Source organism: Natrix helvetica (genome assembly GCF_964273705.1).
Source record: "Natrix helvetica genome assembly, chromosome: Z".
Classification (NCBI taxonomy): domain Eukaryota; kingdom Metazoa; phylum Chordata; class Lepidosauria; order Squamata; family Natricidae; genus Natrix; species Natrix helvetica.
Window position 1 is genome coordinate 111,817,028 of NC_138554.1, and position 18,407 is coordinate 111,835,434.

The 18,407-nt window shown below is 43.4% G+C and overlaps 1 protein-coding gene across 1 annotated transcript in view; it reads left to right on the forward strand.

The window, feature by feature from the left end:
• LOC309401600 (uncharacterized protein C10orf67 homolog, mitochondrial) overlaps positions 1-12,267 on the forward strand; it is a gene marked incomplete at its 3' end in the record, with an annotated part of 88,261 nt that extends 75,994 nt beyond the window's left edge. The window contains exons 14-17 of the mRNA XM_081970666.1: positions 7,466-7,550; positions 8,381-8,476; positions 10,643-10,733; positions 12,236-12,267. Coding sequence (XP_081826792.1) covers positions 7,466-7,550; positions 8,381-8,476; positions 10,643-10,733; positions 12,236-12,267 — 304 coding nt within the window. The remainder of the gene's footprint in view (positions 1-7,465; positions 7,551-8,380; positions 8,477-10,642; positions 10,734-12,235) is intronic.
• Between the last annotated feature and the right edge of the window lie 6,140 nt (positions 12,268-18,407).

An 18,407-nucleotide genomic window follows, 5' to 3' on the forward strand; every position in this document is an offset into this window, starting at 1 on the left:
TCTCGGGCCACACAGGCGTCTCCAACATGAGTGACATCAAGTTGGCCATGCCCACCTTGGTCATGCCCACCCCAGCCCCCCAAGGTCAAACACAACCCTGATGTGACCCTCAATGAAATCGAGTTTAACACCTCTGGTCTAGGTGGGTGATTCCTTATTGAGTAAGCAGAGGCTGAAGGAGCAATATCAGGCAGCCTAGTTCCAAGGAAGAGTGAAACGAATGAGCAATCAGGAATTGACCTGAGGATTTTGGTGGTTGAGGAATGTACTTGCAAATTTCCCCTCTGTTTGTACAACACATGAATAGATGCAACCATAATGACTGATGTTAATGAAATATATGCAGGCAAACAACCAAGCTCAGAGAACACCAAGAACTCCATAGTCAAAATATACAAGTCTCAGAAGCGAGGCATGGGAGGAGACACATGTGGGTATTATCACAGCCTATTTGCCCAGAGACACAGGTAATTTTGAGGCCACTCCTCTACTCCTCCTCGTGACTCCCCAGATTAACCTCAGTCTTCGGCCCAGAAGGAGTACTTTTTTGACTCTCCATTGGTTTCGAGATTCTTTTGGTTACTTTAAATTTGTCTTTAGCCTTTTTCCCACTTGTGATTCCTTCCACCTCTATTCCCTGCGTCTCTGTGTTGTTGAAGCCTTTTTCTCTGCACAAGCCGGGCTTGCTGCATTACTGGGGAGCCCCCAAGCCGCTGGCCTGTTAAAGGGAGGCTCCAGGCCGCACGCTGGAGGGTGCTGTCCGCGCAATCCCTGGTTCCATCGGAAGGGGTTGCGGAGCACTCAAGAGACTTCTGAGGGAGCTGCTTGGTCGGAGCCAGCTAGCAATCAGACCACATGGTCGGCGATCACCATCTTGGGATGCACATAGAGGGGTGTAGAGATCGGCGCGCTTGTCTGCTGCCGCCGCAAGTGCCCAAGAACACTGCCAGGGAGGATCCTTCGGGCCTGTGCTCCGCCAGTAATCCGGGGAGGAGCCCTTTGTTTCGGCAGAGGGCTGGCCTCTTCATGCCACAGATCGGCAGCGTGTTTGTGGTTGGCACCAATCTCAAGGAGCTCCGGACCACGCGCAGAAGCCCAGGTCAGTTGGTAGTGTGAGTGGAAGTGGGAAGGCAACAACTGTGAGTAAAGCGATGGCGGATACCACAAGGAGCGGGGGGTCGGCAGCCCCTAGATCACCAGGGGATTCAGATCCGGGCGAGGGGACCTCCTGTGGAACTACCCCCATAACGAGGGGGAGGTCAACCTCAAGGAAGGCCATTTCTAAATCTATAGGAGGAGAGAGCCCAGTAAGGGCAGCATCAGCAGGGCGGCTGGTAGAAGGATAAGGGAGGAAATAAGCCCTTCCCCATCCAGGTCACGATCTCCGCTCAGGCCTTTACCCCTGCCAGAGGTCCAACTGTGTTCTCCTGGTTCCCCACGTGGCTCTGCAAGGGGGGCTAGTTTACTATCCCTCCCTCTGTCTCCTGCCCAGTCGTCAGGACACCAGGGAGACCCCTTTGGCCGCAGGGCACCTGTTTCCTCCAGGCCACGTTTGGCTCCTCAATTGGCAGAGCCCCCTAGCTTTTCGCCAGCTTATCCAGAGCTTTCTGAAGGGTTTCAAGATGTGATTGTGCCATTGCTCAGGGCATCTCATCGGGCATGCAACATCAATTTCAAGCCTCTAGATGAAAATCTTCTCGTGGGACCCCACAAGGTTTCCAGACCAACCCAATCTTCTGCAGCTAGAGAGCGCAGAAGATTCCCCTTCCACAGCTAGTGTGGGGTCAGGATTGGAAGGGGGGGCAAAAGGATGTGGCCTTCTCTGAGGACGAATATTCTCAAGTTCCAGAGGCCCCTGCTATTGCTGGCTTGTTTCCTCCTCTTGTTTGGTTACCTGCTTCGCAAGGCCAGGGCTACTGCAGATCTGGACAGCACCCCAGCCGCTTCTCAAACAGCTACTGCCTCCACCTCCAGTGAGGGAACCAAGAGGGAGCCCTTTTATAAGCTACAAGTGGAAAAGGAAGAGATTCCTACCCCTGAGTTATTCAGGTGCTCAAATCTCAGTGGGCTAAGCGGGCACGTTCCCCACTCCAGGCAGCAATGATCGCAGGTTTTACAATCTTAATGCAACCTTTGCCCAAGGTTTAGATTTCCCAGTGGCTGGGATGGCCTCTTCCTCCACGGTAGTGACTGGTGATATTTCCAACTGTCTGAAGGCAGAGGCTAAAAAGGCGGAGCTGGTTCTGCGCAAGACCTTTCAGGCTGTAACGTGGGGAATCAGGGCGGCGGCTGCTGCTTCGTTTTTCAACAGGTCCATTCTGCTTTGGCTGGAACAGCTTCACAATTGAGCCCCACTTCGGACATGAGACTATTGCAAGACATCAAGAAGTTGATGGCAGCCACCCAGTTTTCAGCTGACGCTGCACTGGATGTGGTCAAGTATTCTTCCAGGGCTCTTTCTTCTTCGGTGGCTTCTAGGCACCTCCTCTGGCTGAGCAATTGGCAGAGTCCCGGGCAAAGTGGCATTTGGCGGGGGTGGAGTACACAGGAGACAAGCTGTTCGGAGCCTCCCTTGACCCTATCCTTATCAAGGACAAGAACAAATACAAGGTCTTCCCTTCCACGACCAAGCGTTCTGACTAAGGCCCTGCTCCCTACCCCAGGAGGTCCTCCTATCGACCCCCTGAGCAGGACTTCCAACAGCAGAGGTATTCTGCTCCCAGATACCCAGACAGGGGATAGGAATTTCTCTAGGGACAGGGACAGGTACCAACAACCCAGTAAGCGTCCCTTTCGAGGAGGGGGGTGGCCATCCCTTCCGCAGGAACAGGTGATTCTGGATCGGATCTCCCAATTGGCTTTCCCTTGTTTGCGGATTGCTGGAATCGCATCACCACTGATGCATGGGTTTTTCAGTTGGTTGAGTTTGGTTTGCAGTTAGAGTTTCGTTCCCATCCCCCGACTAGGTTCCATCTTTTCCCTTCCTCCAAGAATCCAGCTAAGCATTCCCTGATGCGCAAGGCCATTTGGCATTTACAACATCAGGGCAGTGGAGTTGGTCTCGGAAGAGGAGAAGGGTTTAGGGTTTTATTCCAATCTGTTCATAGTTCCTAAAAGTTCAGGGGGATGGAGGGCAATCTTAGACCTCAAGTTGTTGAACTCCAGAAATTTAAGATGGCTTCCCTCAAGTCCATCTTAGAAGGTATCAGACAGGGTGATTTCTTAGCATCCATTGATCTCACGGAAGGGTACCTCCACCTCATGATTGCATAGGACCACCGTAAATTCCTTAGGTTTGCATATGGAGGGGTGCATTACCAATACAGGGCCCTTCTCTTTCAGTTGGTATCTGCCCCTAGGACCTTCACCAAGGTGTTAGCTGTAGCTGCAAGTCATCTCCGGTCCTTTCCAGTCTGGTTACATTGCTGTTTAGATGACATCCTCGTGCTGGCCACTACGGCGAACCGAGCTGAGAGGGACCTAGCCCTCACTATTGCCACCCTCCTGACCCTAGGGTTCTCGATCAATCTCAAGAAGAGTAATCTCACCCCTACCATTAAGCTCCAACATTTGGGAACCATCATTGACTTGGTGGCTTGTGAGGTGTTTTTGTCACAGGAGCGTAGGGACAGTATCTTGGAGTTGATCAGGGAGATCCGCAAGACACATTCTGTTCCTGTAGTCCTTCTCTCCAGGCTCCTGGGCAAGTTCATCTCCTGCATCGGGATAGTGCCTTGGGCTCGCCTCCACACCAGAGAGCTACAGTGGTTCCTGCTACCGCACCAGAGAGACAGGATGAGCGACGCCCTCTTCAAGGTCCTGGTGCCACCCCAGATATTTCTCTCCTTCCATTGGTGGATGTCCCCAGCACTGTCCAAGGGCCCCCTCTTCAGGGAACCAGACAGGTTGACTCTGACTACGGACGCGAGCCTGTTCGGCTGGGGGGCACACCTTCAGTCTCAGATAGCTCAGGGAAGGTGGACGCCCATGGATTCTACGAAAGAACATCAATTGGCTAGAGCTCAGAGTGATTCACTTGGCGCTGCGACACTTCAAGGAGGCGGTGGCTGGTCAACATCTCCTAGCCCCGACGGACAACATGACGGCCAAGTGAACAAGCAAGGGGGCATGCACTCCTTGGCGCTTTGCAATGAGGCAGTTCGGCTGGGCAACTGGGCGGAGAGGAATCTCTTGTTGATTTGGGCAGAACACATCTCAGGGATGGACAACCGACAGGCAGACTGGCTCAGCAGGGAGATGGTGGACAACGGGGAGTAGCAGTTGCATCCCAGCATCTTCGAGCATATTTGCCAGAGATTCGGTTGGCTGACAGTGAATCTCTTCACCACCCCATCAAACGCCCAGGTTCCGAGGTTCATCTCGCGGTTCCCAGCCCGAGGTGCGGTGTGGGTCGACGCCCTTCGCTGCAGATGGCCATCAGATCTCCTTTACCCCTTCCCTCCCCTTCCTCTCCTTCCCAGGTTTCTAAGGAAGCTAGTGCTATAGAGGGCAGAGGTGATCCTGATAGCGCCCCACTGGCCCCGGCGTCCCTGATTTGCGGACCTAGTGGGTCTGTCAGTTCTGCCTCATTGGAGGATTCCTGGGGAGGAGGTAGCTCTGCGCCAGGGGAAGCTGGATCATCCAGATCCGGAGTGGCTCCAATTAACTGCTCGGCACTTGAGCGGGAACAGCTGAGGGAGGCATAGTTCTCAGCCAGGGTGATCAGGACCAATGAGGCTTCCAGAAGGAAGTCCACCACACGCATTTACGATGCAACTGGGGTTCCTTTGTAACCTGGTGCAGGTTGGCCCAGGTAGATCCGACCTCGGCATCAGCACCGCAGGTACTGGTGTTTCTCCAGGATGGGTTGGAAAAAGGTCTGGCCCCCAGTACCCTCAGAAGGCAGGTCTCAGCCTTGGCCACGGTCATTGGGGAGGTGGGTTCTAGGACCTTATCCCAGCACCCGGTCATAAAGAGGTTCCTCAGAGGGGCGGCTAATTTTCGGCCTCTGGTGATCCATCGGTTCCATCTGGGACCTTCCCACAGTGCTCCAGGCACTTACAGAGGCGCCCTTCGAGCCACTGCAGGAGGTAATCTTCCAGCTCCTCATGCTCAAGGTGGTGTTCCTGGTAGCCATCACCTCAGATAGGCGGGTGTCTGAGATCAATGCCTTATCTGCCAGGGCAGATTTGTGCACCTTCCACAACAGGGTGGTTCTCAGACTCGACCCTGCTTTCCTTCCCAAGATCAACACCCCCTTCCATAGGTGGTGCTCCCGGACTTCTGTCTGGCACCTTCCAGAGAAAGGGAAAGGTCCTGGCACCGCCCGGACATGCGTAGGGCACTGCGTATATACCTTAAATGCACAGCCATCTTCAGGAGGTCGGAGGCGCTTTTTGTCTCCTTCCAGGCTTCTACTAGGGGGGCTAAGGTATCACCTGCCTCCATCAGCAGGTGGATTAGACTAGCCATCACCAAGGCCTATGAGGCACGGGGGATCCCAGTTCCAGAGGACATAACCGCGCACTCAACATGGAGTGCAGCAACCTCTACCGCCTGGGCTACCCAGAAACCCATTGAGGACATCTGCAGGGTGGCCACTTGGGCCTCTCCCTGTCCCTTCATTAGGCATTACTGGTTGGATGTCTATGCCTCTGCAGAGGCATTATTTGGTAGGAAGGTTCTTCAGAGAGTGCTGGACACTCAGGGGGGCTCAGGCCCAATAATTCCCTCCCATGGACATCTAGCTTTGGTATGTCCCACATGTGACTCCTCCCACGCCTCGATTCTGAGACTGTCAGTTGGTCTTATCTGAACTGCATGTCTAGAAGCTGTGGTGGAAGCAGTCACTACCCGCCCGTTTGGTGCGCGCCTGAGGGAGATTAGTTGTAGGTCAGTCAGGCCTGGGGGAGGGAGTTGTTGTTTTGTGTTTTCCTGTTCTCTTCCTTCCCAGGCTCTTCTTGGGCTGGACCATCGGTTAATCTGGGGAGTCACGAGGAGGAGTAGAGGGAGTGACCTCAAAATTACCTCAATCTCTGGGCAAATGGACCGTGATAATACCCACATGTGACTGCTCCCGTGCCAGCTTCTGGACATGCAGTTCAGGTAAGACCAACTGACATTCAGTTTTAAAGACAGTGGATTTTACTCAACTTTAAAAATTAAAAGCCAGATCTTGTGACAGGAGAAACCAATAGGAAAAGATGTTCAGTATCAATGGGAACTCCTAAAGAAGGAAACATGAAAAGCAAAATTGAAAGACATTTCAATGAGAAGAAAAAATATGAAAGGAAGCCAACGTAGCTATGCAAAAAACTTGCTAACGACATGAAAACAAAGCAGGACACATACAGGAAATTGAAAGATTGCCAGATCACAAAGCAAAATACAGACAAGTAGCCCAGAATTGTAAATCCAATGTCAGAAAAATGAAAGTTCAGAATGAGCTGTGGTTGGCTAAGAATGCTAAAACCAATCAAAAAGTCTTTGTTAAATATATTTAAAATTAAAATTAAAATAGTCACACAAACTGCCTAATAGAAAAGGCAAAATGCTAACAGCTAGCAAAAAAACCGATTTAATTCCCATTTTGTTTCCAACTTTTCTAACAAAGAAACTCTATGTATCCAACCTGGAAATTGCAAAGTGCAGGATTAAAGTTTGAAATTGATATAAATATGATCTGGAAATATTTTTTACACTGAGTTTAAATTTCCAGGACCAGGTAAAATGCATCCTAGGTCAGTGATGGCTAATCTTTTCTGAACTGAGTGCCCAAAGTGCCCTCCCCCGCATGTTCCCCCACATGCATGTGCACGCATGCTCACACCCCCCCCCCTCATGCATGTGCAGCAGAGACCTGAAGACCAGCTGGCTGGTGGGAAACATCGCATGCACAGCAGAGCCGAACTGGGGGGACAGGTCGAGTGCCCACAGAGAGGGTGCTGCATGCCATCTGTGGAACGCATGCCATAGATTCGCATCACGGTCCTGAGTCCTGAAACAACTAGCTGATAGTCCAGTTAAATCCTTACATTCTGTTCTTGAGAAATCTCCGAGAACTGTTGAAGCACCAAAGCTTAAGAGGAGGAAAATATTGCTACCTCCAAATATGGGAAGGAGGGGGAGAGAGATTCGACATTCCAGATTGTAAAGGCAAAGGATATTTTGTTATAATATTTAAAAAATAGCTTGTGGTAGCATTTGTCCAATTTGCTATTATTTAGGCTGGAATTTACAGGGTTTTTTGCTTGTTAAGCAGCAAAGTTGACTGTCTTTGAATATGGGGACTTGCAGAAATAATTTACAATGGGACACTGAGTGGATGGGTGCACTGCCACCTAAATATGTCTTGGGGAACTTATATAAAACTTTCAGTGTCAACCCTACTCTAATAAAAAATGAAGCTGCAGGGAGAGCAGACATTTAATTAATTTAAAATTGGATTCTTTCCATTTATTTCTAGCCTGCATGCTATTAAGAATGAAATGTATCTTAGACAATCACTGCAGCAATCAGTGAAATTCCGACGCCCATTACTAAATGAAAGGGTAGGTATAATAGGTACCCATGTTCCATATTTTATTTTCTTTAAATCTAAAAGCACATGCTATTTTTGAAATTTAGTGTACAGAAGGGACCTGATTTCTGATTTATGTGGCTCTTCTGATATTAGCATGAAGCCTAGTTTGAGGGTAGACACAAAATTTGACCTTTCATTTGAGGTGTTTTTTGTTTTGTGGATGCTTCTGTACATCATAACGCTTACATCAGTAGTGGGATTCAAAAAAATTTACTACCGGTTATATGGGCTTGGCTTGGTGGCCGTGGTGTGGTTTGGTGGGCGAGGCAGAGGAAGGATACTGTAAAATCTCCATTCCCTCCCCACTCCTGTGGAAGTTTACAGCAAAATCCCCATTCCCTCCCGATCAGCTGGGACTAGGGAGGCAGAGAATAGATGGAGGCAGGGTCAATCAGAGGTGGTATTTACTGGTTCTCCGAACTACTCAAAATTTCTGCTACCAGTTCTCCAGAACCAGTCAGAACCTGCTCAATACCACCTCTGGCTTACATGTCCTGCATGGACGTAATGCTATCTCTTGCAAGTTGTGACTCATTTGGTGAATTAGGAGCTCTAGATCACACAATGTCTTGTCCTTCTGATTTGGAGAATGAACATTAACTTTCATTTGTCTTATACTGGCAGTTGTTCTTAATATGAACACCAATGCCAACAAGGATTCCTTTATAAATCTACATTTCAAACTTTTCCATAACTTCATTTTTTAGTAATGATTTTGAAAATGCTAGGATAGAGTATGAATTATGGCATGAGTTTTCAATGGCCACTAAATCATTTGAATTATGTTTTACTTTCCAGAAAGCTATGCCTATACACATCCAGAATCGAGTTCAGAATCCTCCACATAAGCGCCGTTGGATCTCAAGCAGTTTGTATATGCAGTGTTCACCTCTGGTGTGTAATTTAATATATGACTAATAATTTTGTTGCTAATGCTGCTAACTTTCCTGTCACTCAGTCAGGGCCTGGAAGATTACTGGCATGCTTAGAAGTGATGGTAAAGTATTGTAAATTCACAATCCAGGCCACCCTCAATTACTTATAGCTTTTGTCTGAGTTAAGAAAACAACCTCATGGCATTATGATGTAAGCTCTTCCCCTTTTGTACATGCATGTGATACCACAGTGCACGTAGAAAATGGGCAGAGTCTGCCATGATGTCACAAAGATGTCCCTCCTAGCCCCCACCTCCCAGGAATGCTGCCACAATCCCTATTTGCCGTACAGTTCTCAAAGTTAGTGATACAATCAATGCTGAACTGAGTTAAATACCTGCAGAATAATCTTGCTATTTGGTTTTATACACACACACACACACACACACACACACACACACACACAGGTAGTCTTTAACTTACAGGCATTAATGGGGCCAGAATGTCCATTGTTAAGTAGGGTTGTTGTTAAATGAGTTGCATTCAATTTTACAACTGTTTTTTGTTACAGTTGTTACATGATTCATTAAAGTTGTTAAACCCAGCTTCCCCCATTGACCTTGCTTGTTGGATGCCAGGTGAGAAAGTCACAAATGCTGACTCATGACCCCATTTACAATTTACAATTGTAAATTCAGGCCAAGCACCTAAATTTTGATCATATGACTATGGAGATGTCACAATGATTGTGAGGACTAGTCATAAGTCTTTTTTTTATTGTCATCATAATTTTGAATAATTGCTAAACAAATGGCTGTAGGTGGAAAATTACTCATATGAGAGGCTGAAAGTGAGAATAATTGGTCCAATGCATTCTGAACTTGGTGCTTTTTATTTGCTTATTTGTTTTAGCAATTTATAGAGCTATTAATCTCACTGCAATGCCTCCGGGTGGTTTACAAGGATTGAAAGAATCATAACAGTGTTGTGCAAAATTCAGACAATAGCACAATACTAAGATGAAATGGCCATCTGCTGATTCAATAATCATTGGGTCACAAACAGGGGTGGGCTTCAAAATTTTAGCAAGGGTTCGCTGCCTGGTTGCTGGGTGGGTGTGGTGATGGTGGGCACCGCCTAGTCAGCCTCCTGTACCACAGTGGGGAGGTATTCTTTCCTTCACTGGGCTCTGGAGGCTTTCCTTGAGCCTCTGGGAGGGTGAAAATGGCCTCCCCGGGCTCCGGGGGCCCTATAGAGGCTGGAAAGGGGCCTTCCAGTAGGCCCATTTTTCGCCTTTTCTCGAGCCTCCATACGCACCCTGCACGTTCCTGTATCCAAAACAGGCCACGTGGTGACTCCTGGAAGGGGTGGGATGGCCATAGCCAGCCAGGAGTGGGATTTGGGGTTCTCTGAACTGCACAGTATCTTAACTAAGGTTCTCCCGAACCCCTGCAAACCCCCAGCAGCCCAACCCTGGCCAAATTTACAAGAAGGAGGAACCTCCCCATAAAATAGAAAAGCAAGCATTTTATATAGTAGTTTAAGGCTACAGGGTGGGAATGTTCTTTGAAACAAGTACTAAAAAGGAAAATAGGTAGCTTCCATTAAATCAGTGCTTTGTTAGCTGTCATGCCCTTTTTGACATCCATTTTATGAATTAACAAACCTGTCTTCAGCCTCCAGTTTGGGAAAGTACCTGAAACATGGACTCAAAATTCCATTTTTTGCCCAAGAACTCTGAAAGTCTGATTAATCCTCCTTTGTGTTAGCATCACTTATTTTTGAATGACTGGATTCACCTATTGTCCTAAGGCACGGGTTGTTTAATTGTGGTCCATTAAACAAACTGCAATGGTAAAAATCATGCTTTGCAAATCTTAGTGGCTGGATTCACCCAACACACTAAACCAAAACCGAACAAGCCACATTGTAGCCTTCTTCAAGATAAATTAACTCAGTCAGAATGTTTAAAATATATATTAAAGTTGCAAAGTCAAGAATTAAATTTTATCTGTTCCACTTATATATTTATTTTGCTCAAAATTTCTACAATTTATCAATCCTCAAATGTTATAATGTGCATTAACATTACCATATCAATCAACCATATATATGCACTGATTCTCTAAAGTTTCTTGTAATTTAACGATATAAGACTTTTTAATAACAAAATATTTAATTTCAGCCGGAGATAACTACTGAGGTAGATATTGAGTCTGATGATGAAGATGCTAACAATCCAACTCCACCTGCAGTACCCAACGTTTTAACACAAGGCAAGTAATTCTTCTTTAACACATGGCAAGTGTTCTTCCTCTCATTTCATATGGCATCAATTATCTTGGTTACTTTTAAATCTTACAGATTTCTATTTATTTTCTTGCTGATTATAATGTAAACAGATTCCTCAATTTAAAAACATTGCCCATAATTCTGTTGTTTATTTTATATACCATCAGAAGCAGTTAAACTTTATTTTTCAAGACACTTTTCTCTATTGCTGTTTATAGTACACAGAACTGACTACAAGAGCCAGAAATACTCAGCCTTTGTATGGGGAGAGTGTATGTAAAATAAACAAACAGACATATTAGCTTATTTCAATAGATACTATCACAAGGGCTTCCGACAATGAACCTTCTGCACTGGTAGAGAAAATGGCTAATCATGTATGTGAACTTCCAAAACTTTAATAAATCTAGTGTCTTTGTTAGTAGGATTGAGCAACAATGTAGATTCAAAATAGACATTCTCTAAGGCAGAACACCAATCAATATATTCTTCCCTGCTCTAAGTATAAAATATTTAATCCAAGCAAAGCTATTTTGCTATTTGAAGAAAATCTTATAGACGAAATTTGTATACCTTGGTATTACTAGAAATGCCACTGTCCCTAAACCAGGTGATCTGATGCTTTTAACTAGAGCAGTATTTCTCAAATTTTGCAACTTGAAATGACTCTCAACTCCCAGAATTCCTCAGCCAGTATGTTGTTTCAGGAATTCTGGGATTTGAGGGCCACGCATCTTTATGTTGAGAAACACTGAACTAGAAAGAAATCAGGAGATTACTCTGATATCTTCTAAATGCCAAGAATATGCTTGATCCAAAAGCAATATGATCCATCCCCTCTTCTTACTTATTTAGAGGTAAGCCATATGTCGGTTCATATAATAAGTTAAGTCATAATATGAATTGATTGGTTTTAATGTGTTGTGTGAATGTAGCTATCGTGATTTACAAATCATTGTTACAATTTAAAGTGATGTGAATTCATCCCACTGTGATTTATTGAATAAATCATGGTTTTAAAATAATGGTTTAACCCAACAGGTGAAAACTATCATTTTGACCAATGTGATTAGTCCTAGACAACTATGTAAACTGTAGTAGCAACTCAGGGAAGATCAATTGCCTCATCATCATTTTCTGCTTTGCTTTTGAGAATTTTATTGTCTCTTCTCAATCAGTGATAAAATAGATAATGGACAACATCCAAGCTTTCCACCCTGTGAAAAGAAAATTCCATGTTTACTTTTCCGGACTGAAGAAGACTTTTCTCACAGTCTGGTAGCTGGGCAGTATTTGCTCTTTGTTATCTTTAGAAACAGTCTTAATGAGTAAGAAAGACACGGACCTCTAAGATAAAACTGCCAAGGAATACCAACTCTTTGCATAGTTTGTCAAAAGGAGAAAGCTTAAATAAAACTATCTGATACACAGAAGCAGCCCAGGTTATTTGGATAGATTGCATTGTTTGTTTCTTCTTCTTTTTCAGACGAAACAAGTCAAAAAGAAGATCAGATTTAAACGCATGGGGAGGTCAGGATTTTTTGTAAAATAAATTTAAACTCTGTATCTCATTTATTAATGAAAACTCTTTGAAACACATTTAGATCTGTTGTTGTGTAATATTATGTACTATTATGTAATCTTCTGTTCAAGTCAGTGGAGAATTTCATCAGAATAAAAATGTCAAAATTGTGGTATAGGAAAAATTCCCTATGATACTGTCATAATTAAATACTTTTAAGATTTTGGGTTACCTGTGAAAAGTTCATTAGTTATAACACTTTCCCATTGCAACCAAGAGAACGGTTGATTAATGAACTATAATAAGTATGAATTACCAATTAATATTGTTTAGAGTAATCTTCTGAAGGTTCAGCAAACCTTCAGATTGTTGAATTTCAGACCCATAATCCCCTGCTAAATTATCCAGAAGAGAAGAATGCTTTATCTTACCAGGCTAGAAATGGGGAGATTGTGAGTTTCAGATGTACTTTTAGCACTGAAAAATTGGCTGGCTAACTTTGAATCAGTCACTCTCTCTCAGTCCAACTCACTCATAGGATTGCTATTGTGGAAAAAATAGGAGGAGGAAGATGTATTGATTATGTTCACTGCCTTGACTTATTTTGTAGAAATAAGGTGGGATACAAATAAATACCGTACTTTTCGGAGTATAAGACACACTTTTCCCCCATAAAAGAGGGTAAAAATTTGGGTGCATCTTATACACTGAATGTAGCCAAAAACGGGAGACATGGAAGAGGCGATGGTCTGTGGCAGTGACGTGTGGTGAGGTTTATGGCTGGTGAGGCACTGACACAGTGGTGGGTTTCAAAAAATTTTAGACTTGTGGACTTCAACTCCCAGAATTCCACAGCTAGGCATGCTCAGTTCCGATTTAAAGCGACAGCATTTGTTTTTCTCCTTTGCGAGAGAAGTTTACTTCTTTCTTTTTCTTCTCCCTTCCCCTCCTTCCTCCCTTTCTCCCTCCCTCCCCCCTCTCTTAAAACACACACACACAAACAAGTTGGATTGGATTATCTCTCCTACCCCGTTCCTTCTCTCTCACTCACTCTCTCTCAAACAAACACACACACACACACAAAGTTGGATTGGAGGAAGAGCACCAGCGAGGAGACCACAGGAGGAGGCAGGAAGCCAGTCAAAGAGCCGTACTGGAGCACACACACTTTCCTCCAGCCCCGGAAGAATCCAGCCCAGCTTCACTGATTACAGGTTTGAAAAGGCAACATGGTTCTGCCTGCAATCAAACTACACCCCAGGGAGAGCACAAGCGAGCCAGAGTCCTTCCCTCCACCCTTTGCCCAAAGCCCCGCACCAGGAGAATGAAGTTTGAATTCCTCCCCCTCCCTCCGACCCACACGTACCTTTTCCAGCTGTTTCAGAGAGGATTTCAACTCTGCTCTTACCTCGAGTCCTCTGAAGAAGCCCCGCCCAAACGAGCGCCTTCTACTATGAGGCAGGAGAACTGCATGCCTCACCTACATCAGGAATTTTTAGGCTTTTAACCCTTGCTTAACTCTGCTTGAGTGATCATAAAACACCTAAAGTCAGACTAGATGAGGCATGCAGTTCTCCTGCCTCATAGTAGAGGGCACTTTTTTAGAGGCTTTTTAAACAGTTAAGCAGAGTCATCCACGGTGAGGCAGCAACTAGCTCAGCCTGACCTCAACTCTCGCCTTTTTCCTTTTACATTTTCACATAACAACCATATGGTTCATTTAACAACTTCATGCTTATCAACCATTCAAAAAGGTCATAAAATGGGGCAATGATTAATTTAACATCTGTCTTGCTTAGAAATGGTAATTTTGTGGTTGTAAGTTGAGGACTATCTGTACTGCTCCTTTGATCAAAGAAAAGAGCATGACCTTGGGGTTGCTTTAAAGTCGCAGTGTGACAGGAAAGTTATTTTCTGCCTTTTCTGCCCACATAAAGAAGTTCCAATTTTTTGAAAAAGAATGCTGGATTTAATAGGCAGATAGTCTCATCAAGTAGGCGCTAAGGTGTTGATACTTTTTCTTTAAAATTTTATCATGAGCTGGACTGTTGTTTCAAAAAGAGAAAATGAAAAGTGCAAATACTTTTGCATTTTATTTCAATGGGGTAAAATAAGAAACTCTTCAGGGATCTGCATCTGATGCTTTTCTACTTCTTTATAAATTAAAATGTGGTTCAATTAAATAGGTGCAAAATAATTCCCATAATTTAACCTTGAAAGTTATGAAACCTAAACTGTAGCTAAAGGGAAATTATCTTGGGTCAGAGAGAATAGTTTAATGAAGATGTTGAATCAGAGCGCAGCATTGATGAAAGGGGCACATTTTATGATAAGGATCATTACAAAAGGAGTTGAAAATAATATTGCCAACATTATAATGCCTTCCTACAAATATACATATAATATTTACTGCACCTGGAATACCATATATATGTCTGATCAGCATGCTTGAAAAAAGATTGAAAAAGTGCAGAAAAAGGCAAACAAAATACCTAAAGATGTTAAGTACCTTCTATAGAAGAAGTGACTAGAACATATAGGACTTTTTTGGCTTAGAAAAAAGAGGGGCAAGAGGAAAATGGTCAAGATATATCAAACCATGCTGTCATCATCATCAGCCATTCAGTCGTGTCCGATCCTTGGCTGTTCTATGGATCCCCTCTCCAAACCCCTCTGTCTCTCACTACCTTCTTCAGATCTGCCATGATAATCCTGGTGTCATCAGGCCATGGTTTAAATAGACGCCACAAAGTTTTCCTCCGTTTCTCAAGCCCAAGAACCAGAAGGCATCTATTGGAAAGACATTTAGAACAGACAAAAGAAAATTCACCATCACACAGTGCATAATTAATCTGTGGAAATTATTACCAGTGAACTGAGTGATCTCCACTAACCTGGAAAATTTTTAAAGCTTTTTCTGGAGGACAGATCACTCAGGGTTCTTGTAGTTTTGAAGATCAAATGATATTTCAAGGTTGGGGGAAAATAGTTCCTAATTCAAATTGCAAAAGAACAATAGCAGCGAAGAGTGTGGCTCTATTTTCTGCTTGTAAACATCTCAGAACTATCTGGTTAGCCAGTGTGAGAAACATTTAAAACCTCTCAAACATGAAAACGCAATTTTAAAAAATGCTCATTTTTGGCTTCACTTGTTTGAGGTCATAAAAGGGTGCAAGTCAACACAGAGCCACAAGCCTGCTTTCTGCATTGTTAAGCATATCAGTTCAACATCTGCTAAGAAAATACAGTACTTCCAGCAATGAGTCCATAGGCATTGACAGTAGCTTTTCGAAGATCATAAGAACAACAATTGTGTTTCTTGTTGTTACAAATGTATATACTATCCAATCCCAAAATGAATAAACTTAATTGGAGCCTAAACCAAATTTATTTTATTTTTTTATTTTCTATCAGTGATGCAATCATTGGCTGGTTAGTTTATTTTTTTAAGTGAAACACCTTTTAATTGTTAACGGAATTAATTAAACCAGATGAACTTCAAAGAATATACAATATTTACCCGGTCATGACAGTACTGTTGCAGTGAAATAATTTATAGAGCTTTGGTTTCTGATTTTCTCTTTCTAAAAGAACACATTTATTATGTAAACCTGACTTTTTCTTCCAGCAAAAAGACACAGGAATGTCAAATCCTTAGAACTGGGGTGACAGTATCTTATTGAAACATTATGGTGATAACTTTATCAGCAGTGTGTGACATAGGGCGGCACCAGACCATAACATGTGCCTTTGTCATAGGTGTCTACAAACATTTCAGATAAATTGCTTGTCTGTTTTGAAAGAAAGCCGATGCCTCCTTACCTCTCTCATCTACTTTGTTGTAGAATTTAACTTTTTAATGTACGATTTTTGAATTTGAAACTAAAGAGCCAGTCTGAAGGACAAAACTCAGATGCAACATTACTAGTGACACTTTAAATGGAATTTTTCATTCAGACTTTGACATTAAACTAGAAAGGCCTTTTCGCTGTGACCATACAAGCATAATAAATTCTGTATGTTTGTGATACTGAATGAATCTTGCCCATATGCTGCACTGCAAGGCTACATGAATGAAGCATTTACCAAATCAGGCCCACCACATTAAACAGAAAAACAATCTTTATTCATGGTAACTTATCAGTTTCAATTAATCAACCTTAACAATGGAAATTCTGATGTGCTCAAGCAACTTGAAAGCAATAGGTCATCTCCAGGGCAGCCATGTTGTGTCTTTGTGTTCATGGCTTCAAACAAAGCAACATCTCCCATAAATGTCCATATTCAATTCCATATAGCCTGCATAGCTGTTTTTAAGCATTGAAGCTCACTACCCTCGCTAATGTATCCACCTTCTCAAAGATGTGTACTGGGTTTGTGTGCGGTTTTGTTGTTGCTAGATGTAATGGTTTTCTACTATTTTGAAGCTCTGTTAAGATCAAACAAAGGAAAAGACATTTCCATTGGATGACCATCCTTTCAGTTCCTCTGCTGCTATGTGAATAAGCATTGTGCAAGCCACTCCAGTGGAATTGAAAGGGGGTAACCATTGGTTTGATTTGGTTACACGGTTTCGTAAAGCGCTCCCTCCCACTGCCTTAGGGTCTGTGAAAGGTCCGTGACCCGTTTAGAACTGCCAAGTGAAATGTCATGTTGCCCCTCCCAAATGAGAGTATCTGCATTCATTTGATCAGTATAAAAAATGATTGGGGATGGGAAGATCAGGGCTTTTGAATTGCAATTTATAGCAGTTTACAAAAATGCACATTGTTGGAAAAGAAAACATGGAAGTGTTTCTTTCTAAATTGCATTACCTGTGAAATGTCATTAGTCTTTTTTAGGATATTTGCATCCAATTTTTACTATGAAATCTGAGATAGGCTTGAAGAAAAGAAAGAAGCTAACTTTTCTTCTTTGTGTTAACTCTTATCTTGTTGTCACGCTCAATTTCATGTTGACATCCAAACATCTGGGATATCAATTTTTATGCCAGTTTTGCAAAGCCCTTGTTTGAACTTTTATTTTAATGATAATTGCCTCTGCGCTAGCTAGTGCTTTAGATCAACTTTAAACACATATTTTCTTATCTAGAAATACTTTATATAAATAGATATTTAAATGCATTTCTGTTTAATTTCATTGTATTTGCAAATGATAATTGGTTACACTTAGATGGATTTTTATTTTTTCCTATGATCATCTCCTCCCTATTCTTTCCCAGATATTTTTATGCAAAAAAAGCTTTTTAAAATATTCAGACAATATAAAACTAATCCATTGCATTGGAGCCCCTATCTGAATAATTTCACATTTGTAAATTTCAGTTCAAATGCATTGAAGCTTTATACTTGGCTGCTTCAGTCTCTGTCTCTGTCTCTCTCTGTCTCTCTCTCCCTCTCTTCCTCCCTGTAAAACCTGATTTTCAAGTGGGTGTATATACTAAAATTTCCAGAACAGAGGACTGAGGTTCCAGATAGAAAGGGACAAACAAATATTTAATTAGCAGTGCATGACTCTTTGAACTGGACACTTGGCTGACTTTCTCCTGTCTGCTTTTCCTGCCAAAGAATTAGAGGTTTGCTGTCACTACTTGTAGTGGAAATGGAAAGTAGTTATAGAAATTCTCTCACAGATGTCTGCGCACCTGCTTCCCAAACTTCGGAAGGTTTTGAACAGGATAGCAGTATTTCACTAAAAGCTGCATTGGTGACGTCAACTGATTAACTGCTAAGCTTGAAGACGTCACTTTCCATACAAGAGCAACCTGTGTGTGAACAATAAGACATTTGCGCAGCAGCTGGAATAGAAGCTCACATGTAAATGAATGCTGCGTATGAAAGAATAGCATCCGAGCCTTTTTGGTGGCATTCGCCTCTGCCTGAGAATTCTCAGCTAATAGGGATCCACAATGGAGATGCCACCGTTTTGTCCTGACAGAAGTTTCTGTGTCTTGAACAGCTGCATCTGGCAGAAGTTCAACAAGTGTAATTTTTCCCAGCCAGGAGGGGCATTGGGGGGGGGGGGGAGCTGCACCTGCTGAACTTCTGTCTTTCACAAAACTCTTAGCAGTACAGGAAGCCTGTTAGTAAAAGACATCCTCCCTAATTTCACTGTGTTCTACAGACAAGTAGTCTGT